The sequence below is a fragment of the Chelonoidis abingdonii genome, chromosome 5 (assembly GCF_003597395.2).
Source record: "Chelonoidis abingdonii isolate Lonesome George chromosome 5, CheloAbing_2.0, whole genome shotgun sequence".
Taxonomy (NCBI): domain Eukaryota; kingdom Metazoa; phylum Chordata; order Testudines; family Testudinidae; genus Chelonoidis; species Chelonoidis abingdonii.
The window spans coordinates 111,398,762-111,425,602 of NC_133773.1; the positions used below are offsets into that span (position 1 = coordinate 111,398,762).

The 26,841-nt window shown below is 40.4% G+C and overlaps 1 protein-coding gene across 6 annotated transcripts in view; it reads left to right on the forward strand.

Annotated features, from left to right (window-relative positions):
* The first annotated feature begins 335 nt into the window (after window positions 1–335).
* Window positions 336–26,841, forward strand: part of ADGRA3 (adhesion G protein-coupled receptor A3) — a 117,667-nt gene continuing 91,161 nt past the window's right edge. For 2 of the 6 annotated variants that reach the window (XM_032795552.2, XM_032795545.2), the window contains exons 1-2: window positions 336–882; window positions 21,498–21,569. In XM_032795552.2, coding sequence (XP_032651443.1) covers window positions 662–882; window positions 21,498–21,569 — 293 coding nt within the window. In that variant the 5' untranslated portion in view covers window positions 336–661. Of the gene's footprint in view, window positions 883–15,871; window positions 16,002–21,497; window positions 21,570–26,841 lie in introns of all 6 variants that reach the window. The other 4 variants (XM_032795549.2, XM_032795548.2, XM_032795547.2 and 1 more) reach the window with 4 other exon arrangements.

The following is a 26,841-nucleotide window of genomic DNA, read 5'->3' on the forward strand; positions in this document are numbered from 1 at the left end:
CGTGCAGCTGAGCTCAGGCAGGTCCCCCTCCCTCTGCTCTGGGGCAATGGCGCTGCCCCGCAGGGGGGTCTGAGGGGCTTAGCAAGGGCAGGGAGGCAGCACACACCGGGAAGGCGCTGACACGACTGCCTGAGTGCCCCACCGGGCCACCGCTCCGCACCACAGACCCGCCGACTCAACGTCGGACCGGCGCCTCCAGCTGCCAGCGACCCCTCAGCTCCGGCCCTGGCCACTGGCTTCCTACCACCTCCGCGCTCCCCCCAGCCGCGGCTCTCAGCGCAGTGAGCGCTCGCGGCTTCCAATCAGCAAACGCGCCTGCGCAGCAGCTACCAGGCGCCTGCGCTTTGGCCGCGAGCGAGGAACACCGGCGCTGGAGCGGTGGTGTCGGTTGAGGGCGGCGCTGTAAGTCCCGCTCCGGCCCTGGGAGCTGCCCGAAGCCCGCTCCGTACCCCGCAAAGCGACGGGGGAAGGCGCGGCCGCGGCTCCAGCACCACATGGCGGCAGCATTAGCAACACAAACGCCGCCGCCGGCCCCGCCCCCGGGGCGCTCACGGCCGCTGTAGGCGGCGGGGAACAGCGACTCCCAGCCCGGAGACTCCTCCTCCTCCTGCTCCTCCCGCGGCGCCTCCGGAGTCCCCGAACGGGCTCCGCGCTCCCCGCCATGCCGCGCCCGGGCCTCTGCCCCTCGTCCCGGCTGCTGCCCGCGCTGCTCTTCCTCGCCTTGCTCGGCGGCGGCGGCGCCTTGCTGCCGCCGGGATGCAAACAAGACGGCCGCCCCAGGAGCCCCGGCAGGTCCCCGGCCGAGGGGAAGGTGGTCTGCAGCAGCCTGGAACTCGCCCGAGTCCTGCCGCCCGACGCGTTGCCCAACAGGACGGTCACGCTGTAAGTACCAGGGGGACGGGATGGGTCCCCTCCAGGCAGGCGCACCCCGCTCCAGGCAGCTCCTGCCTGCGGGACTTGGGCCCGCTCCCGTCTGCGGGGCTGCGCTGGGATAGGAGGCTGCCCTGCCAAGTACCGCGTTAAGCGCCTGCCATCTGCCTTAGTGCAACGTGTGCGGGGAGAAGTGGCCAAAGGGAGGCGAGTCTGCTCCTGCCCAGCCATTGCCCCCAGCCCCAGCGAGCGTGTAGCGGACGGTGACTGGGGCCAAGAAGACACGCCCACTTGGGAAGTGGTGCAGAGGGGCACCTTTTGTTTTGGGATCAGTCCAGGCTTTGTCGCCTATTTTATTTCTACTGTTTATTCGCTTGTTTACTTTCCTGGCGCTGGTGGTTGTTTTTAAGGGAAAGAGAAACCTAGAGCTAATGTAGGTTGTGGAGTTTACAAGAGTAGAGCATCTTTCCTGGGATGTATCATTATCTCAGGAATAAATCAAAAGGAAAACAGAGGCTAATGTTACTCACCAGCTAGGAAGACGTGTGGAAGCAGTCTAGACAAGAGCAACTGGATGTGAACTAGCACTTAGGGGTTGGGCTGCAGTTGGGTGTCCTGCCCTTTGAAATTTAAAGGGCCAGCTACTAACTAGACAAATATGCTGGAAAGGCCTCCTGAAAGAGGGTGAACATACTTGGGTGCTTATTAATCCCTTCCCTGTTCCAGTAGTTCTAGTTGAGAACTTGTTCCTGTGGTGGAAGATGTGCAGAAGACTCCCTGATGTTTTCAGTGCTAGAGTTTAATATTGGCAACAAAATTCCATTGTTGTCTTTTTTGCTAGAACAAGAATTTGATATTTGCTTTGGGTGTTAGTTTAAAGATTACTGCTAGTATCTTGTATTAAGTCATTTACCATGATTCTTTTTTTAGTTGTAGTGTGCATGCTAAATAAAACATGTTTAATACTATTAGTGTGTTTTCTTTTCATACTTGGCTTGATTTTTTAATTTAACCGAGATTTACAACCAAAGAAAAAGCATAGCCTAAAATATGTCAGTTATTGTATTTGAGATTGCTGGAGGAAAAATCAGAGTGCTAAGTATTTTATTCAACTTTGAACAAAAAACAAAGCAAAACTTGAAGGCACACAACTTCAGATTTATCCTAAATATAAATAAATCTGCTAGAAGTTTCACAAGTAGATGGCACTACATGCTTACATTTTTTTAACAGTAGAATTTAAAATGAAAATGAATGGCCTAATATTAGTTTGATGTTGTATAAAATCCATCTACACCAGGATACTGTTGCCTGGAAGCGCAGAATTTGCATCTGTTGTAGCTTGGATAGGATAACATGGTTTTGGAATTATTAGAATGTAAGGCCCCTCATACACTTTCATGTGCTCTGTGCATGTGAAGTCGTCCCACTGATGTCAGGTGGACAACTCACATCTGTAAGGGTCTGTAGCATTAGGGTGTAGATTGTTCTTGTGTTTGAAGCATAGCCCTTGGAGAATAGGGGAAATGGTCTCATTCCAAGGCAAGTTGGATATACTGTAGCAAAAGGATGTGTGTCTCTGCAAGCTTTATGTTGCATTATGTGAGTGAGCTAAAAATGGATGTGATATCAAGAAGTCCATGAAAATACAGTTGGAAATTGATATACCAGTAGTTACATCTTTTGCTAGAACTTTGAAAAATACACTCTCCAATGGCAAGTGGAAATTGTTCCTAGCAAACATGGAGTCCTAAGCCATCAGATTCTGCAGAATTTAATTTTTAATTTAAAAAAAATTAGTGTAATATATTTTCTTCTGAGTGCGGATAGACCTCTTCAGTACCAACACTCATAGCTTTGTCCAATAGTAGCAGCATGAAACTAACAGAAATCTGCTCAGTTTCACCTCTGTTATTCAAAACAGGATGGACAGCAGTGACATTAAGTATGCTGTCAATGTTACACTGTTACTGCTTCTGGAAAGCTATGAGCAGCAGAGGCATGAACTACAACTATGGGAAAAGGGAGAAGGTAGGAAGGAAAAGGGGGGAAAAAAAAAGAGGATGGGGAGGTGAAAAGTATTGGAAACCGCCAGGAAGCTGTGGGGTGGAAGGGAGAGACGAAACAAAACAGTCCTGCTTCTTTCCATCAGCTAGAGGCTACTGGAGCTACATGTTCATCCAGCGCCTACTAACCAGAGACAGATGTGAAAAATAATTCCCAAGCAGGACCTAGGTACAGCACCATGGCAGAGATCCTCAGATCCATCTGCTCATGTTGAGAAGGGGTTGGGCTTGTAGCTAAGTTACTACTCCAGGACTTGAGGGTGGTGGAAATCTTTCTTTCTTTCTTTCTTTCATATCTGCCTCTGGCAAATAGATGTCAGGTAAATTTTCAAGTACTGTTTACTACTATCACAGTTTTAGGACCTTAAGTAGTTCAGAAGAGAGAAAAAGGAGCATGAAAACATCATTGTTGAACAGACAAACTACACACACACACAGTTCAGAAGAATTGCTTGATTCATTTTGTAGTGCAGAATTTTTTCATTAGTCAATAGAAATAGTAAATAGAAAACTTTGTAAATTGCTTTTGTTTTTAACTGGATTGAGGTTTATAATTCCCGTTGAAAGTTGCTTTTCCTCTCATCATATTTTTCCTCTTTCATGTATACTCTAGTCTTTGTATATTGCACTTTTTATCACATATGATCTTTAAATAGATACAGTGTAAAGAAAAAATTGGTTTTCCATAATTTGTCTGTTTCTAAAATGAGGATAATATCTACTACACAAATATGTTGTGAGGACTAATGTATAATAGTGCTCTGAAGCTGGAAAAGATAAATATTTAAAAATCTTTGACTTGTTTTTAAATTCAACACATTTTCTATAAGACAGTTGACACCATATTCTGTTTTGAAATATACTTCTTGAAATATATAGAACATTGTGTTTGTCATTTATGACCCACCATATCTTTTGAGAGGTCTGTTCCTTTATTGAGTTTACCAGTGGTGACCATGAAGAATGTTTTAGATGATAAAGGTACTGAAGGCTTCTGAAGAACATTGTTAAGCACCATGGATGCTGGAAATTGTGCCACAGAACCCTCACCTACAACATTATCAGGTTGGATTAGTAATTGTTTAGGATTTGAACATATTTTACTGGCAAGTAGCATATTTTAAAGCTAACATACCACTTAATAGTTCATCGTCTAGGTGGATAGGGGAAAACTTAATGGAAGGTTCCTCCTTGTGATTTGGGACAAAACTGCTCATTGATTATCTTACTGAAAAAATTCCACAGGAATATAGATGCAAGAGAAACTTTGTTGTATTATTCTGTAAACTTTAATTCTACTGTAAAGTGACTTGCAAAAAGGGGGTAGGAAGATTTGTCCTTTTTCACTTCATTATTATGTATAGGCTCGGCAGAAATCAGTTTTTGTTTTTTTATGATTTTGATGGATAATATCAGTGTTCATTTTCAACTGATGCAAAGAAAAGTTTAAAATATTCACAGTTGCAGGAAATTATAGGATTGTCAGACTAATTATTCAATAATGATTACATCTAATAAGTTCTCAAGGAACCTTTTTTTTTTTACTTTGCCTATCTGTAAATTTTTATTATTGATGGAAATATTTTCTCATCAGATAGTTTCATATGCACGCAGGTGTTTACCAACATTTAATCATAAAATCTAACACTTCCAAGCCTAATCATGTTTAATATAAGGCCTGAAAAGGGCTTTACATTTTTTTAATTAGAAATTCAAGTCTAGTCTGTCAAGTCTTCCAGGAAAAGGAGGATTATGACAGGGAACCTGGTAGGATTATGACATCAGATGCACCAAGCCAGTGAGGAAGGGAAGCAATATTTTAGGAACATAGGATTTGCCAGACTGGATTAGATCAGTGGTCCATCTAATTCAGTATTCTGTTTTAGCCGCTACCAGATACTGTCAGAGAAAAGTATACAAGTAGAGAGTTATGGAGTAACCTACCCACAAAGAAAGTTTCTTCCCAACCCTACCAGTTAGGAGCTGGTTTATGTCTTGAAGCATGCGCATTTATCTCTTCCAGACTCTTGATTTATTAATTTTGGTTCTTTTTTTAATCTTTGCTATTCTATCTCTGTTCTTATCTGTATAGCCAATCCTTCTTTGAATCATGCTAAGCTCTTTGCTTCCTTGATATATGGCATTCCACAGGCTAACCAAGTGCTGTATAGAAAAAGTACTTCCTTTCTATGTGTGTTAAACTTGCAGCTTTTCAGTGTCATTGAATTTCCCCTTACTCCTATTATGGGAAAGATCAAATATTTATAGTAATTCTACCTTCTCTATAGTATTCATTATTTATTATATACCACATCCTTAAAATTCTTCAAGTTCTCCAGCAAAACCAGAAAATATAACCTGACATTCCTGTTATCTTCAAAATAAAATACAACAGAAAAAAAATCTTTCTTTGTAGAAACAGTAAGGCCAAAAATAAGAGAGAAGGTGGGATGCACACCATAGCTTTTTCTTTGTTATGGTTGGGTAAGAACTATAAGCTCAGCTGATGTACCCTGATGATTATAGTGTCTGAGAATCAGTAAACAATTAAAAAAATAATCTGGAAACAGGCACTGTTTTGTTATGCATAGCTCTTGTTTTATTTGTTTCCCACTCTCTTACATATGTTCAGAATTTACTGCGTTTATAATTCTTAACTTCAGTTATCAAGCAACAAGGCTAAGGCATCATGTCCAAATGGGCTTAGAATAAGGAGGGTGTCAACTCAGCAGAACCTGTGAAAGTATGTTTGCATGTGTTATATAGTTTAACTTTTTGTCATAAAAAGCAATGGTAAATTACAGAAAATAACTTCTTACTTGCTGTTTTCAAGATTAATTTAGAGGGAAAAATAGTACATTTTAAAATAATAGTTCCCTTTGAAACTTTATACTTGTGAAGAAAAGTAAGATCACTAATAGATTAGAGAAGTTTTTTTTTGTTCTTTTCAGTTTCTGTGCTTTGTGCATTTGAGAACTGTTTGTGTCTTGTTAGTAGTTTCACTGCTTCTCTATATAATCAATTGCTTTTTCTTCCTGTTTGTGTGGGTCTTTCACATAGCAAGAGAGGATGAAGGATTTTTTAAAAAAAGTTAAGTGTTTTTAAAACACTGGCCTGGGGGGTCTAAGGGCAGATGTAGGGCTCCCTGTGGACCCAGGAGCAGGTTTCAGGGGGTCGACCAAAATAAACCAGAGAGCAGGGGGGCTTGCTGCAGCCAGGGAAGATAGCTGAAGCCTGACCTCTGCCACTCAGGGTTGAAATCAAAGCCTGAGCAGTTTAGCTTTGCAGAGCCACCTGTGGTGTCAGGCCCCGAGATTGCCCTGCTTGCTATCCCTAATGCCAGACCTGGAGAAAAATGGCGGGCGGCGGGGTGCTCGGAAAGAAAAAGGTTGAAAACCCCTGGATTGGGGATTGCCAGAGAGATAAGTGATTGAAAATTGATCACTGTCATGTAGATGGGCTTCATTTTAACTAGATGAAAAAAGCTATATAGTAGCTTTTAGCTTAAACTCTTTTTACTGTAATGCTAAGATGCTTGGTTTGTTTGGGTTTTTTTTTTTTCCCTAGGGATATTAAAAGCACTGGGTGAAACCCTGACCTTGTTGAAGTTAATGGCAAAACTTCCATTGACTTCAGTGCAGCCCATAGTGTGTAACTTGTCACAATTCAATTAATAAATGGTTTCAAGAGAAAAGTTTACTACAGTTGATTTGGGGACAAGACAGGCAAAAAATGGAGGGGAGATTGAAGGAAGGAAAACTCCGAGAACCTTTGGATGTAGTCTATTTGTGGCTATTGATTAGGCTCTTTCATATTTCTTCCTTCTCCTCAGACTGGTAGTAAGTATTGCAGATGTTGGCAGATGCACTGAGCTAATCAGTGCTCTGACATCCATTCTTTCTTCTGTGACAATTCCAAAGAGTAGTAAACAATGGTACAGTCTTTCTTAGCTCATAATGTTTTTTTTTTTCAGGAATATTGAAGTTTAATTTTTTAGTTGGAGTCTAGAAAGACAACTGCCAAGCTAGATATTTTACACTGACGGCTATAAAACAAATTTGGTTTCTCTTTTTTCAATTTTGCACTTCCCTCTTAAAAAGATAATCTGGAGAACAGGAAAAAGTGCAAGCGAGAAGAAAGGATACGTCTAAACTAATTTATGGTCTTATTGTAACTTGAGTTGAGTGTCTGGAGTAGCATTTACTAAGGTGCTGGTTAACTCCAGTTGGTTACCAGGTAACTCAAATTACAGTAAAGCCACAAACTGTAATCTAGATCAGTGTTTTTCAAACTTTTTTTTTTTTTCTGGGCACCCAGTTGAAGAAAATTGTTGATACCAGTGACCCAGTGGGGTTGGGGATGAGGGGTTTGGGGCGTGGGAGGAACTCATGGCTGGGGCAGAAGGTTGGAGTGTAGGGGTGAGGGCAGTAGGGTGGAGCGGGGAATGAGCGGTTCAGGGTATAGGAGGGGGCTTTGGGCTGGGGCAGGAGGTTGGGATGTGAGAGGGGGTCAGGGCTCTGAGCTGGGGGTGCAGGCTCTGGGCTGGGGTTTGGGATGAGAGGTTTGGGGTGCAGGAAAGTGTACCATGTTGGTGGGGGCGGGACTCAGGGCTGGGGCATGGGGTTGGGGGCAGACTTACCTCCAGTGGCTGCTAGTCAATGGAGCCGCGTGGCCCGACTGCTTAGAAGCTGGACCTGCTGGTTGGGGTGCAGCACCCTTCCCTCCCGATCCCTTATCTTCTTATAATGCCAAATGCTGAAGTCCTGGTTTTAGTCCTTGCTCAGATACGTTGTATTTCCTTCAACAGAAATACTCACATGAACAAAGCAAGTAGGATCTGAGCCTCTTTATTATCTCAGCTCACTCTCCTGGGCTAAAGAAAACCTTGGATTTGTCTAAATAGTTTTCTTTCTTTACTTTTTTGCTATCCAACATACTTATTACTTGGCCAAAGTGCTTGGAGGGAGAGTTGGTTCAGATGCATTAAATAGAAATGTATCATGTATATAAAGATGGTATGTGTTTATTTGGAGGGGGAAAAAAAAGAATTGAAGCCACAGTGATCCAAGTGGAAATGGAAAAGTCTCGTGACCAAATCACTCAACCCCACTTCCTGATCCTTCTCCTATCTGCCTCATGAATGCCAAAATCCTGGCTCTGTGTGGACTAGGGCAACTACATTTTAAACTTGAAAATTAATCCAGCTCAGATCAGGGTTAGCTGCCACATCAGAACACCAACCAGATGTTGCTACCCAGCTGGCAAAATGCCACCAGCATCTTTTTAATTCCTTTTTTTCATTTAAGCTGGGTTCCTTTTTTGCTTCAGTCTAAGGCAATATATCCTGAGGATCCCTTATCCCTGCCCCTGCTATACCTGGGAAGATAGGGAATAGGGATCCCTGGGAGTTTGCAGAGAAGTTGAGGGGCTGGCTCCCATTCACCACCCTGACAGCTCACACAGCCTGGGCACCCCTGCACAAGCAGCACTGTGGGGGGGGGGGGAGGGGTAGAGCGCAGAGCAAGGACCAAGCAGCTGCCCTGCAGGGAGGGGGAGCAACCAGAATGTTTGGAGTCATCCCTCCCTGGCTATGCTGAGCTGGGAGCTCTGCTGCTCCCCCTCCCTGCAGGGCAGCCACTTGGTCCCTGCTCTGCTCTCTGGCCCTTGCTCCCAGGGGTACCTGGGTTCCGTGTATTGTCAGGGCAGCGAGTGGGAGCCAGTGCCAAAACTTCCCCACAGCAAGGAGGAGCCAGAGCCTCCGCCACAGGAGGCTGCGGGGAAGTTTTGGGGCTGGCTCCCACTCACCGCCCCGACAGTCCATTCTGCCTTGGCATCCCTGCACATGTAGCCCCATGAATGGCAGAGGGTGCCTGGTAGCAAGGGCCAGAGAGTGGAGTGGGGACCAAGCAGCTGCCCTGCAGGGAGAGGCAACAGGAGAGCTCTCTGCTGGTGGAGGGATGACCCCCAGCATCCTGGCAACTGGGAGCTGTCTCCTCCTTGGCTCCATGCTCTGGGCAAGCTTCACTCGGCAGTGAGGAGGAGCCATAGCCGTGAGAGGAACAGGAATAGGAGGTGCACTCAACCAGGCAGTAATGGCACTTCTGGCCACTGTGCTCTCTGCCTGCAGTGCTGGTTATGTGGGAGCAGGAACTCTGGGATAAATCTGAAGGACTTCTGGGACCTGAGTCAGCCTGGGGCCGCATGCACACAGGAAAGCAATAGGGCTCAGACCCTAGGTCCCAGATTAACATGGGCTCGGACTTTACAGGGTCCTGGGTTAGCTCATTTTCTGTGTGAAAGCAAAGGGGGTTTGGCTTGAGCCTGGGCTCAGACTGTGGCTTAAATTGCTGTGTAGGCATACTCTGTACTACCCACTAGAGAGGGATTTGGCATGCTTTGCCAGTGAGTTTCATGGCTGGTCTTACTGACACAGAGGAATGTTGAGACTCAGGAATACTGTGTTCAATTCCAGCTTCTGGAGGGGGTTTAGCTTGAGTGGTTAAACTTTCCTGCTCCTGACCCTCCCTTCTTTTCCCACTTCTCTACCAATTCCTGCTCATGTCTGCTCTTCTGCCTCTTATCTCCCTCTTCCTCCATGCTGCCTGGGCGTTTGAGGAGATAGAAAATGCATCAGGAGCACAAGAGAGGCAGTCTCTGGGCTCTCATTTCTGGTGCCCCATGCCACAGTGGCTGTTGAGAGGAACGGTTACAGGGAAGAAAGATGCTTGGTGTAGATGGATTATTTGCATAATACTTCTAGCCTCTCACAAACCTCTACTGAACATGTGTGACCTCTGAGTTTCAGAGGCTTATAGCTTGGTCCAATCTGGATGATTTTTTAACTGAGATGGTAAAAGGCACGTCTTTGAAACTAGGTTAATTCCCACCCCCAGCCCCCTGTCAGATATCAAGTCAAGCGCAAACATGGGGGCCTTACAGCTTCTCAGCGAAATGTTTATAAGACTTTAACAAAGGCAAAAGAATGGCTTTTCCTCAGAATGTTCTCCCAAACTGCTGCACAGTTTTACCTTAAACCTTACATTAAAAAAACAGCCCGAGGCATAGAAAATTTCAGTCTGACCAGTTAGTTTGGAAGTTATAAGTAACTAAATATGTGTCTTATGATGGGAAGTGGTAGTTTTTCCAGTAGTTAAGGGAATCTGCTCCACCTATAATAAAGAAGTAGTGTTTGAGTTAGGCCCTGATCCTGTAATTGACTTCTTGGACACAAAGCCTCAATGAAGTCCCACATTATAATCAGAAAAAAGGTTGGAGCTTACACTGTAAAATATGAGGGGGGGGCAGGGACCATTACTTTTATGTTTAAATAGTAGTCAGTACACTGGGTCTCAATAACATATCTGAAGACTGATCCTATGATTGGCTTGGCTTGTATGTTTTAGAGCTCCTTAAATTCAAAACTCAAATGAGCTTGCTTAGTTTGTGAGATATTAAAGTATATTTGGTTAACGGGGAATTAGTTTCACAGTCTAATTAAGATGAGTATGTGAAACTCCCATGGTGGATTGTTTGTCCAGCTGCAGATTAGAGTTCATTGGTTTTACATTAGTAAGTTGACCAGAAAGAGTCTAAACAAAGAGAGGTTAATGTAATTCCTTTAAAAAAAAGAACCATATTTTCAAAAAGTTTCTTCACTGGTCTGCTCACAACTTTGCATATTTAAATACTTGGGTGTGAACTTTTGAGTACTAATATGTTTATGTGCAAATGTTAGAGCTTGAAGCACAGAACTCTTGTTTGAATTTTCACATAAAGTTACACATGCACAAATAGAGACTTCATTGAGTTTAATATCACAACTGTAATTTTGTCTAACTCCTAAATATAATCATGCTCAACTATATCTAATACGTTAAACAGCTGACAGCACCTATCTAATCTATTCACCTGGATATTTGAATGGCCCTCCCATCTCTCTAGTACGAGTTCCTACTGCTTCCAAAGTAAAAGGTCATTTTTATCATAAGATAAATCATTTACAGGAAAAGGGCTCTTGAGCTTTATAAATAGAGCAAATGGTTATAATTCCTTCTCCCCTTGGGGCATCATCTGATTGCTTGCTAAGCCTGAAGTCCTGAAGGAGCTGGGACATGCCTCTTGCTGACCTGAAGCTTTGTTCTTGAGCAATATGCTGCCATCTAGTGAAGCTCCACCCACTTTGGTTAGCAAGTAGCATGTCGTCCTCCCTTCAGAACAGTCTGATGGTCACTGGGATTTGTCACTTGAGGTGACCCAAGACTTTTTTCACATACAGCCAGTCAAAACCCATTTCCTTATTCATATTCTATGTTCCATGTGGAAGGGGGTAGGGATGTTACATTTTGCAGCATTTTGCTCAAGAACAAACCTTCGGGTGGCAAAGTGGCATGTTTCCGTTTCCTTCAGAACAGTTGGATGCTCATGGGGTCATAACTGTTGTGGTGACCCAAGACACATTTTATCACATACAGTCAGTCAAAACCCAGCTCCTTATTCAAAATCTATATACAAATTGTGATTGGCATATGGCAACATATTATGTAGGAACAAAGCTTAAAGTCATGAGTAGCATATCCTAGCTCCTTAAAAACAGGCTAACGGTTGTGGGGATGTGTCACTTTGGGTGACCCGAGAGTTGTTTCATCATGTGAAGTCAGTCTGCCCCCAGTTCCTTACTTGATTTAAGTAATAAAAATCTGAATTTCTAATTACTTATCACATACATTTGATGATATTTCTATAAATTTAATCTTGCATTGAAATATTTTAAAATAATGTTGGCCTTTGAGTAAGGAATTGCGAACTACATATCAGGAGTGGATACTACAATATGGTACACTATTCTGTACTAAAATAAGGAACAGAGAACAAGGAACAAACGTCACCATTGTCAAAAACCATCCCTCTTATGCAAGAGGAGGAGCGACAAATTTCCTCCATTTGCAGCTGTTTATGCATGAATTTTCACCTATAACAATTAACTGCTGAAAGTTACTAGAAATACATTTTTTTCCAAACTATGCATTTTGCAAGATCTACTCAGGAGATACTCTTTGACATTTTGTGCAGATACACAATTTTGTTGAAGAGATGAATATCAACAGTGGATGGTTGGACTACCAAGGAAAAAATTAAATTTTTTCCTGTGGAAAATGTATTGGAAAAAAATACCAAAAGTTCATAAAAATTCAAAGGGCCTACAAACTATTCACCACTATTGCTTTCTAAAGTGAATTTTTGGCAGTTTGATTAGATGGGCTCATCTATGTGACTACCCATAGTTCTGAAGACACTGTATCATACTGCATATACACAAGGGACCAAAAAGAAGTTTGCACAGGCAGTCTTAATTCTGGCATTTCTTAACCTTTGAGTGCTTGACTATGCAAACTTAGTATTCTTTTAACATAGTTTTTGTGTGTGTTTGCTCTCTTTCTCTCTGTCTATCAAAAAAAATTGCAGTTAAGTCAGTAGATACAGTATTGACTTCCTTCAACTTCTTAGCTATCTATGTAAGTGATGGCTGAATTCTTGTGGCTATTACAACTTTTTAAAAAATTATTTTCATTAAAACTTTAGTTTTCTTTGTAATAAATAGTGAAATTACTTGAATACATGCTCTGTACTTCATAGACATACCTACATATTCTATTATATATAGGGCAAGGATTTTAAACAAACCAGCCATGTTGATTTCAGCTTAATTAAAAATTGAGGAGGGGAATCAATGCCGAATTATTTTTTTCCTCTTACAACAAAAGTGTCAAACTTTTATACTTGAAGATGGTCATATTCAATTATTAATTTTTGTCTGAAGCCGAGTGTAATACTTAATTATGCATATTGTCTTTGTTCCACTAAGGAACGTGTGTCCCAGGGGCCCTTGGTGCCAACTAGCAGAAGGCATAGGGAGTGCATAGGGTTTTCACAGAGATCCCCTGGGTCAGATATATGCCTAATTCTTCACTGAAGGATGTCATGTGAAGTCTTTACCAAGAACCAGTAGCCCATTGGATGTTATAAGTATTGCAAAATGTGTGTATGGATGATATTTAAGGAGTTATGTATCTATACTGAAAATTAGGTTCTTAAGGTCTTGGAGTTAAGACAGGTAATCAGGAGATGACATCCCTCGGAAATATTTCAGTCAGGATGTAACAGATGCTTATCTCCCTGTCTGGTAATTTGTGTGTTGTGTATCCTATGCCCTATAATGTCATAGGGAGCTAGGAGCAGAATGAAAGACTGTGAACACAAGAGGAAACTTACAGGGTGAAACAAACAGCCCGCGTGTGTGTGTGTGTGTCTTCCTTTTGTGAATAGAGGCAAAGGATTGTTATGGTATATCTTGGAGTGCAAAGAAACATATGGGATCCTTCACCAAGGAGGCAAACTGATAGTGTGCTTGTCTCATGGAATGAAAGTTACAGGCAACCTGGATGTAAAATGCTGCAAGGATTTTGGGTGAGCGATACTCTAGAAGACATGAGAGTATTTTGTTAATTAAGTCTAAGATCTAGAATGCGTGTTATAATTTTATTTTCTATGTAATTGTTTTGAATGCTTGCACTTGTTACTACTTGAATTTCAGTGCTTTGTTAAATAACAGCTTTGCTTCTCTTTCATTGTCCCCTCTGTTCTCCCCTGTGCAATTGCTTCCCTATAGTAATTCCCAAGTTGGACTACGCCTCCATTCCATCCGCTAAAATAAGCAATTAAATAGTTAAAGCCAACATTTTAAAAAGTGTAACTAGATTTCATACCCCATTAAGAAAGGACAGAGAAGTTCATACCTCTCTTTTCAGGCTGTCTGCCCTTTGTTCATATTTGAAAGGTTATCTTTGCAATCATGAGGGCTAGACTCTTTTAATATAATGGAAGCTTAGATTTTGTAAGATCTAAATTTGTCAGATGGGCCACTCAAATACATCAAATGGGCCAGATCAAATCTGCTGCTTTGTTTTCACTGTACCAGAAAAGGTGTGCATGTACGAGTGCTATTTTTACCACAGGATGACTAAAGTATTAGGATTTTACAATGGGATAGCTAATATGATATCAACCCCCCTGTAGCTTTTACTGTGAACTAGTTAGGCAAGGTCAATGCTATATCCCCCCCTGTGGTTGACCTCACCTAGCTAATTTCCATAAAAACTATAGTGCTTGTCTCTGCTAGGACTTTACAGTGGGATAGCTAATGCACATTTGTTATCTAATCCTAAAAAAACAAACAGCTTTTTTTTTCACTGAAGACATGACCTGAGTTACACTTTTTCCAGTAGTTTAACATTTAAAGAGTATTGCAAACTGTGAAAAGAAGAACTTGATTGTTGTTTTTTAATTACTTGCATAAAGAAAGCAGTGAAACTAGGTGTGGCTTAAAAAGTTACAGCGCATATCAATACTACTACTTCAAGGCATAAGTAGGATCCTAGGCAACTGAGATCAGAGAGAAGCATTTTCTACCCTACACATAAAATGATATTTAACACCAAGCAGGGTGCTTTTTTGCATTTTTCTGAAAAAATGGGGATAGGGTCATTGCCAAAGACAGGATATTGAACTTGGTAGACCAGTGGTCTGTTTTTGGCATCGGAATTTTTTTTCACAAACTACTGAAGAAATAAATATTTCACTTCAAATTTAAAATCAGCATAACTGTTTTGCTGATTAAGGTATGCAAACATTAAGATCCTGCAAGCCTTTATACACTTTAATATTCCTTAACCAAGATTAATTTAGTTTCACTGAAGTCAAGGGTTCTACCTGGATGATTGAGGATTTGCAGGATCAGACCCTTAGTTCAAGAGGTGATTTAATAATAATAACCACAGGAAAGGCTTTTTCATATTTATTTTGGTCATCTGACTAAATAGTTTGATGTAATAGTCTCCTGAACTCCAAGCTCTAGTTTCAAGGAGTAATAAAAACAAAACAAAAAAAAATTAGCTCGCTTATCTCCACTGTTCTTACTTCACACATTTGTAGTATGTCTGGAGTCTGTACTTTTCTTGTGGGCTTTTGAGATCATACTGTAAATTAATTCATTCTTCAGAGAATGATTTGAATAGTGTGCAGTAAATAAGTCATGGGGACACATACTGAACAGCGAGGAGAAAACAAAAATATTGAATAGTTGGTCATTGTGTCAATCCTGTACACTGACTGAATCAGGTGGCTGGTAGAAAAAGGTATGTGATTGTGTAATTGTGCACAAGGGGACCTAATTAAGGTTGCACAGAAAACCTTGATTCTGGTATTTTGTGACTTCTGAATACTTGACTTTGTAACATTAATAGTGTTCTTTTAAGGTAGCTTTTTGGTATGTATTATTGACTTTGTTTAATTCATGCTAAATCAGTATCACCAAGGTTTTGGGCTGCTTAAATTTGTCTGCATGAAGAGTTTGGACTTTTTTTGGCTAGATGGATTTTAAAATCAATTCAGTTTATCTGCTGCAAACTTCCAGTATAGAAAAGGCCAGTGTCTTTATTTCCCCCATTTGTAAAAAAGATAGAACAAAAAAAGTACCGCCTACCCTTGGAGGTTGCAAAGTTTCGGTAATAACAGCTCTTATGGTGGTTTTCTTCCATATGAAGAAAAGGTCCACAGTTAACCCAGTACTGTAAATGTACTGCACAGTAACTAATTTACTTTTTTGCTTTTGACAGTAATTCATTACAAGACAAAATGCTAGTAGTCTGAAAATATTGGGTTTATATCCTTGTATAAATCACAGCTTTTCCAAAATAAGATTTAGAAAGAGTATTTATCTTTTTGCATGTTTACTGTTTTCAGCAGAAAACATTTTTCTTGGTTGTACAGATGAAATAGTAATTTTACTCTGATTTTTTTGCTGGTGGCAGACTTCCTAGCCCCCAGAGCATATCTCCTCATCATGAAATGATCTGATTTAGTCTCCTTTTCCTTTCCAGCTTTCCATCATTTGGATTTCTTGAGTTGTTTCAGTGGATCATTCATTACTGAGCCCAAAGTCACATAACCTCAATTATTTCCATGTTTATTAAACGAACATGTTTAGAAACTTTTTGCAGCAGTATTGAGGTGTGTATTTTTTTTATAGGCTTTTAAGCTACTTGTGTATCTCACTTGTACTATGAGTTATAATAGCAGAGTTAAAATTTAAATTTTTTGTTACAAGTATGATTTAATATAATTAAATTATGAAGTATGGCTAAGATTAGATGTACAGTATGAATAACATTTTTTTCCTGATGCCAGACATTTTATTGTCATCTCCTAAAGTGAAAAATAGTTAAATTTCTATTGCTTTGTCATGAAAAAAATGATAGTTGCACCACTTTTACCTTGCATTGTGGAAACAGCCTGTTCTACTCTTCCCTAGTACTACCAAGTCAGCACAAGTATGGGAGAATGAGCTGGATTCTATTCTCGCTAATTCTGTTGAAAATGTTTTGTTAGCCAAGTTTATAACTGCAGGTCCAGCGGAGTTACCCAGTTATAAATGTGGGCAGATACTTTATTATTTGTGACAAGTCACATTAAAAGGAAAGAATAAAGCTTGGCTGAGTTTACAAGCCTGGCGCTTATGGTTTTTTGCTTGTTTGTTTGTTTTTTTTCCTATTTGTAAATTGAGTAAATGTGTTACGGAAATCCTTGACATCCTCATGCAATACAAAATGTTGATTTTTATCGAGTCACTTTTTAGAATAGAATTGTGTTTAAAAGAAGGAAAAATGAGATTTGGTGGGTAAAGAGAGCTGATTACCCATTTTACCAATATTTCTAAAAACATTAAAATTTTGTATTTGGTGAGTTAGCATATTTTAAACATTCCTTTTCTTCTAAAAGCATTACTATTGTTAATTGTCATAAGCATTACTAAGTTAATTGTCATAAGGTATAATTCCCAAATCTGAACCTTAGCGTCCACAATTTGGGTACCTGCATGAATTCCTCTAAGCTTAATTACCAGCTTAGATCTGATAGCACTGCCACCACCCAAAAATATAGTGTTTTGGGGCACTCTGATCTCCCCAACCTTCCCTGGGGACCCCAAGAACCCAATCCCTGTCGGGTTCTTCAAACAAGGAAATATACCATTCTCCCCTTCTTTCCCCTTCCTCCAGACTTTCCCTCCCTGGGCTATCCTGCATTGAGAACGAACTGTATCAAACTCCTTTAATAACATATTACAGCAGACGTATGTCCGTTCCCTTCCACGAAAGAAGCAAAACAGTATATTCAAGGAAACAGAGTCAGAGAGATTCTTATCTTCTCCCTGCCCTGCCCCCGTCTTCCCCCCCTCCCACCGAGTCTAGTGAGTGAAACAAGAGAAAAAATCAAATTTTTCCCAGGGGGTTTCTCTAAAAAGTGAAATCTTTTTATAAAAGAAAGGAAAAAGTAAAGAATTATCTCTGTAACTTCAAGATGGAAATATTACAGGGTCCTATCTTATAGACTCAGAAAGAAACTTTCCTCCCAGTACCAATACAAATCAAAATTATTCCCAGCAACTACACATATAAAGGTTAACCAGCCAGATCCACAATTGTAAATAGAGTAAAACAATTAAAAAGCCTAAACCGCCTGTTTTTACTTACTATTTGAACAGAAACTTAGAGAGCCTGTAGTAATGTCTGGTCTCTCTCAGACCCAAGAGAGCACAAAGCAAAAACCCCAAACTACAAACAAAGGCTTCCCTCCCTTGAGATTTGAAAGAATCTTGTTTCCTGATTGGTCCTCTGGTCAGGTGTTGTTTGTTAACCCTTTCCAGGTGAAAGAGACATTAACCCTTAGCTATCTGTTTATAATTCTAATAATTTAGCAGAATTATTGATCACAAATAGTAGTCCAAGGGATACATTTCATTGTGCATTTATAGTTATGAATTCTAAAAGCAAATATAACTTCCTTTTACTTTGAAGTCTTTATGGTATTCTGTCATCTTATGTCACATCTCTAAATGCTTCAAATAATGTATAGACTGAATATATTAATACCAAGTTGTAAACTGCTTTTTTTTAAAAATACATTTTTAAGTCTGAAATGCCACCGCTTTCTGATTATACTAAAACCTTTATGGTTGAGCAACTAACAGACCCTGCAGAGAAAATACTAAATCAGATTGATTGTAATTCATTCATCACACTCCAGAGAGATGCTTACCCTGTAACAGGTATTCAGATGCTTCTGCATTTGAGCTCTTATTTCATAGGTAATGTCAGCAAACAAAAGGATTTATAATTTTTATTTAGTTTAATTCAAACTCTAGAAAGCCGTTTCATGATGTCTTCTGCTCTATGTTGAGTGGCTCGTTTTCTTGGAAGAGAGACAAATTTAATTCACTAATATTTAAGAGGATAATCTGAAAGTTACAAGTCATGTACAAATAGTTTTTTCACCTTTGAGACAATCCTATATTTTTCCGATTGTTTACTTGTGATTAAAAACCTGTGTTTGTTTGGCTTTCTTTTGTTGCTTCCAGCTGTGTTAGCTATTAACTCATCTAATTAAAGTTGATGAATTTTCCACCCCTAAACCCTTCATCATCCTGATTTGTGCACATTCTAGTCAAGACAGAATTAGAGTATCAGAGGGTACTTGCTGTGAATATTTTTGGGTAGGCAAGATGAAACCCTGGGCCACCGCTTTTGACATTTTGACGACCTACTAAATTTAAGGCCCAAATCCAGTAGTTTTCTGAAGTTGTAAGTACTTGTTAGATTAACTGAATTTTTGTAACTTTATTTGTTATAGCAGGGGTGGCAAAACTTTTTGGCCCGAGGGCCACATCTGGGTATAGAAATTGTATGGCGGAAATTGAATGCTCACAAAATTGAGGGTTAGAGTGCGGGCTCCGCTGGGGGTGTGGGCTCTGGGTTGGGACCAGAAATGAGGAGTTCAGGGTGCGGGATGGGGCTCCAGGCTGTACTAGTATTTCCAACTTGCCCAGTCACAGAAAATTTTTTCCCCCCATGAAACAAATTCTCTTGGTGGTGTTTTTTGCAGTTTAGGTAGGCTTGGATCTTTCTGTGTACAGTTAAATTCCCTAAGTGGGCTTTAGCCTTGCTTCTGGCAGCACTAAAATTTAGCTTAATCTCAAAGATCTCGATAAAAAACATGCTCAAGTGGTAGTTTTCTTACCCTTCCATGTTCCTGGAGTCATATATACACTTGCTGTTTGATATGCATAAGCAAAAGCTAATTCCAGGATTGGGGTTTGGTGCATCTCTCTTTGCTTCTCCACCCCAAATCCTCTCTCCCGGCTGTTGGACAGATAACATTGCTTCACTCTGCTTCACCCTGCCAAATTACAAGGGATGGGGTTTTCTGTTATTTTACCTTTCAGTCATCTTGGCTGCTGCCATGTGTTTGGGGGTGCTTCAGTTACTCTGTTTCAGCTTTCTAGCTGTTGCAGTAGAAGTTTTATGCTACTTTACTCCTCCCTAGCCCGCATTTTTGGATCCTCTTTCCAGTGAATAGGTCCAGATCTTGCCTCCAGTGTCATTCAGATCTGTCCCAACCAGCATCAAAGTGAAACTGATCTGATTTTCTTTTTTTCCAATTTCGATACACACCCAGTGTTCTAAAGAGCAGCAGTAAAACAACAAGGCTGGTCAGTTTTTGCTGCTTCATAGTTTTTGCTGCTGGGATAGTTCTGAGAAGCATTGTTGAAACTCTGCTGACTTTGGAAGACAGACCTGCATTACTTTACATTTTGTTCACCTCTGGAAAGTTATCTTTTCAACCAGGGGTGAAAGTCAGCCGGTACGGACCGGTACTCCGTACCGGTAAGAACCCACAATGGCCCATACCCAGTCCACATTAAAGTGCTGCTGGGGTCCATACCAGCAGGGCCACCAACAGGGGAGGCGAAAGGGGCAAGGACATTAAAGCACTGCCACAGCAGCACTTTAAGGACGGTCCTTTGCTGCGGCAGCGCTTCAGTGTTCCTGTGCTCCTCTCCCCTGGTCACCGGGGGGCGCAGCAACATTAAAGTGCTGCTGCGGCAAAAGGCCCTGTAGCGCTTTAATGTCCCTGCCCCATTGCCTCCCCCACCCCTGCAGCCTCCAATGGGTGGTGGGCTGGAGGGGAAAGGGAGCAGTTGCCCTGGGGCCAGCGATTTAAAAGGGTCTGGGGCTCCGGACACCGCTGGCACTAATACAGCAGTGGCATCTGGACCCCCAGGCCCTTTAAATCAACACAAGAGACCTGGGCGGTGTGGGCCAGGTGGCCTGAAAGAGCTGGTTGGGGGATGCTGACCCCCAGGCCAAGGCTCCGCCCCCCCCGGCCCGTACCGGTACTTGGCGTAACTTACTTTCACCCCTGTTTGCAACCACAAGAGGTAGAAATTATTTAACTAAAGCTTAGATTCTTTTGAAGGATGAGATGGCACTCATCCACTTGCTGTGGTTGAGTGGATTTTTTTAATCTCTGATGAGACTTCCAATTTGGCCTGGCAGGAATGTTTGCCAACATTATTGAAGCTTGCTTTATGTCAAAGTTTATGGAAATAACTTTTAAAAGTTAATATTGTAGTAGTTAAAGATAAATGCTTTTAAAATTAAACCAGGTAAAGAAAATATATGTATCAGGCATAATCATGGTTCTGATAAATTACAAATACTCTACTTAAGAGCTGCAAGAACTGTTTTGAAAAATAAGAGGCCCCGCTCAGCCTCCTGCCGGCCTGGGGTTCCATTCACTCACCAGCAGCGGGCTGAGCAGGGCCGGCGGCCAGGACTCCGGCTGGCAGCCGCGTGCCAGGCAAAATTGGCTTGCGTGCCAAAGGTTGCCGACCCCTGGTGTATTGTATAAACACTTACTAATGTGGTATATAAGCCCTGATTGCATTTATATATGTCGTTAGCTAACAATTAAGGTTGCGAGGTGCTAGCCCAAGGAACATAAATCATTACATACATCTTTTAAAAATGGAAATAACCAGTAAAGTTTACTATATAGTTCTGACATCAGTTTGTGGGTGTGCATTAAGATTGGAATTTTCTGTCTTAGCAATACTCAAATGACCGTATCTTTGTCCTATAGTGATACCCTGACAAACTAAGCCCTGTAAAAACCTTATCCATCCACAAGAAACAGTTTAGTCTCATCAGGGACTACAGACACTGAAATACCTTACTATTAATCATACATTTGTTGAGCAAATGCTCCCCTATTTCATCGCCATACACAGTTCACAGAAATAAAGTACCCGGTATGTCTAAATTCTTAATCATACAACCTACTATCAGAAGGGCTTAACATGTCCCTGTTTACAATCTTTGATCGTGTGCTCTTCCCCAATACTTCATATTTCACTCTTCTCAACTTGTAAGTGCTTCAGGGCACCTAGCAAAGGAGGGACCCCACTGTTTCTTGGGGCTTATGGGTACTATTATAATATAGTTAATTATTATTATAAAGGTATTATACAGTAAGTTTTTCTTTGTGTATCTTGATAAAAAGACAATCTTTTTAAAAGAAATAATTATTTTCATAGTACTTAGAATAAATTTCAGCAAATGTCGTTAGGGTTGTTCTTCTGACATCTTTTGTTTTTGATTCTATATGCAGGATTCTGAGCAACAATAAAATATCAGAGTTGAAGAATGGTTCGTTTTTTGGATTAAGTCTTCTTGAAAGATTGTAAGTACTTATTTAAAAAAATAATTATAATTCACTACTAAATCTTTTGTTTGTATATTTTAAGTATCACAAAAATATACAAAACAAAACCATCTCCTTTTAAATAGGATCTCCTGTAGTGGGAAGTATGTAGCCATGTCTGCTTCAGCATAAGAGTTACTTGTTAGCTGAGTGATCAATGTACTTAATAGTCTTTTTCTCTATGAAGGTTAAACTACAGTAACAGTTACTACAGAGGGAGTTTTGCAAAAGCCATTTTCTGAGACTTAGTTGGGGGAGGGGGAACAATAAGAAAGTGCAGAAAATGATCTCTACAGTACCATAGACATGCCTGGCACTTTAGAGAGAGTGACTACATAATTATAATTTTATTCTGAGGTGGTGCTGGGGCAAACTCTGTGGGAAGTTATTTAGATTACGGTGATGTGACACTGAGATTACCTTACCTTTCTTGTTGGCAATCCTCATCTGAATGACCAAAAAGGCAAATATGGCTAAGAGCAGGCTAAGAATAGTGTATGTACGTACTTGTTTGGGTACAGGTGTGGCACTTCAGAACATAAAAGGGGAGGAGAAATCAAATTCTTTTTGAAAGGGTGGCAAGTCTGAATGGGAGTGCACACTTCTCTGCAGCCTGAAATTTCCCTCTCCCCTATAGATTTAGTAGTAGCATGTACTTTGTGAGCGTTCATTGCCTTACAAATTCCATATATGTCAACTTGATGGAAAGAAAATCATGATGATCTGTAGCGCCAAAAGTGGTGGTGCCTCCTTTTTTTTGTTCCTCCTCCTGCTCTCCTTTGAGTCCCCTCTTCTCTGATTCCCATTGCCTCTCTTGCTTCTAGATCAGTGGTGGGCAACCTGCAGCCCACAGGCCACACACGGCCCATCAGAGTAATCCGCTGGCAGGTCGCAAGACAGTTTGTTTACATTGACCATCCGCAGGTATGGCCGCCTGCAGCTCCCAATGGCTTCAGTTCTCTGTTTCCAGCCAATGGGAGCTGTGGGAAGCAGCGGCCAGCACGTTCCTGTGGCCCGTGCCACTTCCTGCAGCTCCCATTGGCCGGGAACAGGAAACCATGGCCACTGGGAGCTGTGGGCGGCTGTACGTGCGGATGGTCAATGTAAACAAACTGTCTTGCGACCTGCTAGTGGATTTCCCTGATGGGCTGCAGGTTGCCCACCACTGATCTAGATGTTGCTGTGTCACCTATAGGTTAAGAGAAAGCACTTCAGCTTGTATTTCGGGACGGCTTTTCCTTTTTCTTTTATGGATGATGCTGATGCTGATGAGTTCAAGATAGGAAGTGTAGTTAGTGGATGTTCAGGGTTGGCAGAGTATTTTTTATGAGAAAGAGCAATGGAAGAAATGTTGGAAGTGTATGGATCTCTAAGCTGTGCTGACTGATTAGGAAAGTAGTTAGTCCCTCCTCTTTATCCTAGTATCAGATTCTTTTGGTTTCAAATCAACTTTAAAATATCCAGTTCATCCTCCAGACCTTAAAAATACTGACAATGAAAATATTAGCGAGTCAGCAGATAAAAAATTGAATTTGTGGTATTGCTCACAATAAGCACGTGAGTTGAACATTCTTTATAGCTTGCTAGGTGATGGGATATGACTAAGCTTGTCCAGAAGCCAAGAATTTTGGGAAGTGTAGTTTATCAAAAATAGTATGTTGCGTTGCCTAAAGCCTTGTGGAAGCTAGAGAAATCTTTCAAGAGGAAAAAAAAATCAAAAAATCCAGCCATGCTAACTCTGGTTCAGCTCCAAAGGCATTAGCAATATTGGGAGCTCTGATGTAGATAGGCCAATGGCTGCAGACAGTGTTGTAAGCATTATATCCTATAACTCTGCTTACTGTTTGATTAACAGTGTTTAAAATATTGGCAGCTGATAACTTACCTACATTAGGACTCCCTGTGTTCGTAATACCAGAGGACTGTGGGTGCCTTTGCAAAATTTCCCTAGATTAAACTTTAGAAATGTACCAAAGAAGCTGTTCTATTAACCGGGCAGTAAGTGGTAGCTCGTTTCCTCTTCTTCTCTCCCCACCCCCCAAAAAAAAAGCATGGAGTTGAAAATGTATTAACAGCTGAAAGATATAATGTAGCTGTAGACCAGAAAATCCAAATAGAAACTCATAGTGTTGTCTTTGGTGAGGAGAGAGCAGAGAACAAAAGAATATCTGGAAAAGTGAAGGTTTACTTCAAAGGACAAAGCATCTGTAACTGCCTAACTGTAATGAAACAGAACAAATATTTGGCTAGAAGATCCGGAAGCAAGGTGAAAGCTTGGTTCCACTGAAGTCAGTGGCAGAACTCCCACTGATTTCAGTTGGGCCGGGATTTCACCCCAAATGTTTTGTTTGCCAGAACCCCGGTGCCGATGCCTGTCAGCTTAAATGAATAGTGTTGTATTAAATTGAATTTAAAAAATACATATATGTGCAAAACAGAAATAGGCAGTGGTTATAAAAAATACAGAAACAGGAAAAATGTTAACTAAAAATAGGCAGTAAGTTATTTTTGAAAGATTTGAAATAACCAAGTATGACTTTTGGTAGATTATGTAAATTTGTAATCATATTACTGTTAGCTCATACTCCTTCTCACGTTACTTCTGTTATTTGTCACAGTCACTTATTAAATATTTTCTTAGTCCCTGCCTTCAAGAGCCTGCAGGCAATTTTGTCTTCCCCATAGGATTTGTACAATACTTGGTAGTATAGCTCCGGTCCTCATTGAAGCCTTTGAGTGTTACCCTAACATACATTATAGTAATGATGAAGTAGTGTGTACAGAAACAAAATTGCTATGTTACGGCAACTTGTCATTTTGTAGAAAGGGGGGGAAAAGATCACATTTCTGCTGTGTGTAGGTTCTTGTACCACACTCATCACTGTAGTATCTGAGTGCCTTCCACTCATGGATTAAGTGTCATGATTAACGTCTGTCATGTGTGGTTTGTTCTTTCTCTTATCCTCTTCCTGGGGCTGGTAATTGTGTGTGTAGTGGAGTATTTTTGTGTTGGTAGGATTGTTTTTGGTGATGGATTTTTGTTTTGTTTTCATCTTTTGGAAATGTTACTTTGTGTTTTGTTAGATAATCATTTATTCATGTATCAGTTTATCAAGACTTAATCTTCCCTTTACAATAAATCTCACTAATATATTATACAATTTTCATTAATAGCTATATGAATTCAGAGTAACCTCTGGAAATATTTATGTTTAAAAATTCTTCTTCTTTTTTGGATCATCGCACCAGAAACCTGTTAGATTTGTATATTCCTGCAATCTGTGATGCGAACTCAATGCAGAAGTTACAGCCATGTAAATGAAATGAAATCAGTTTTGTTTAGCAAGTTTAAATTTGTACTTTGCCACTTTGTACTTAAAGCTGCTCTCTGTCTCTCTGGAGATGGTAATAGGAGCTGGTACTATAACAGTACCTTACCCCTGCCTAACCAAACCTGACATTTTCTCTCTGTTTTTCTGTTCATCATTGTGGATCTGGGAAGTACTTGCTTACGATTGACAGAGGCTGAGAAAAGGGTGAAGTACTACAATCTCCCTAAAAGGGAGCAGGGATGAAACAGGGCAGAGTAAGTTTGTGTGGGAAGTTACACCTTAATTCTGAATTTCTTGTTTTTAGAGGTTTAAGTTTAGTCATCTTCCATGTTCTGGAATGGTGTAAAACATCGCTATGCAATCTTAACTCTGCATTAACAAAGGTTTTTTTGGCAGTAAAATATTTCCGTGAAACAGAATATTTCTGTTTCTGTGGAACATTCTAGCTCTGATCACACATCATTCTGTGATTGTAGTGTATTGTTCCACTGTTAAAGTTTAGGGCAAGGCAATTGTTTATCTAGCTCATATTCATATATTATATAGGACTGTGTGTTCATACATTCCTATAGAAATAACGTGTTTGAGAAGAAGCTGCTGTGGATGTTTTCCCCTCTATTGTCTACACACACACTTTATCAGAGTAAAAGTAATACTGACATAAAATAATTGGATGCATTTTTGTAAAGTATTTTCATGATATAATCTTCAATTTGCTTGTGAATTTTTCTTCCACATTTTGATTAGAGACCCCTGTTCACCTTTAGCCATAGATCTGAAAAGCTGTAATGGTAGCATTTCACCATTACCTTTTATATTGACTCTTTATCATGGTACTTCTAAGACGTTAGCTCTTTTTCACCTTCTGGTTAAGAAACGGTATGTGCTATTTTGATATATTGCTGTGCGTGCTAGTATCACTATAGTAAAGGATGGATCAGTAGTTCTACTATAAACTGTGCAAATTATGTTTTGGAGGCTTGTAATTTGGCTACAACAATTTTATCTGGGTTGAAACGTGGAATACAAGTTCCCAGTTTGGGGATGAATTACTCTTACAAAACTTGAGGGGGAAATCAGCCAAGATATATTGCATTTTTATGTTAATTTATCAATTTGTTCCAGAATCATCTCTTGATACATTAGTCTGTAACAGTGCCTCATCTTTATTATAAAAAAATCAGAAGATTATTTGATTCATTGCAAACTTGAACACCACAGTGAGAAACAAGTTATAACATGCCATAGGTGGACCTATCAGTTCTCTGTTAATAATTTTGTATGTTTATAAGTTGCTAAGTGATTTACGATAATATAAAACTTAAGTGATGCATTACTTCAGAAATAAATGGTAGCAATTTTTTTAACCAAAATACCAGACCTCTATTTTATTTGAATGAAATGTTAATACAGTAGACTTATGTATTTCCGTAATGACAATAGTGCTGTTTCCTACAAGAAGATTAGATGTAAATAATTCCTGAAGATGAGAGCTATTTTTAGGCTATCTTTGCTACTGAAAATAGTAATTGTAAGTTTCAAAAGTGCATATTTTTTAAAAATCAATTTCTGTTGACTTTATGAGTGATGATAGATATCTATTAGTATACCTAATTTTCTATAATTTTTAGTGACTAAAATAGGGAGTCCTATGTTGCTTGTAATTGGAAAAGTATAATTAATATGTAAATAATTGCTGAAGTTTTTTATACAAACACCTTACAATTTATATGTTCAGACTGGTAGCAATGGGTTCTCTCCCAACCAGTTTTTAAGAAAAGGGGGAAAAGTCTCTCTATCCATATCATAAACAGATAGCTAAGGGTTAATGTCTCTTTTACCTGTAAAGGGTTAACAAACAGTGACCTGCAACACCTGACCAGAGGACCAATCAGGAAACAAGATACTTTCAAATCTCG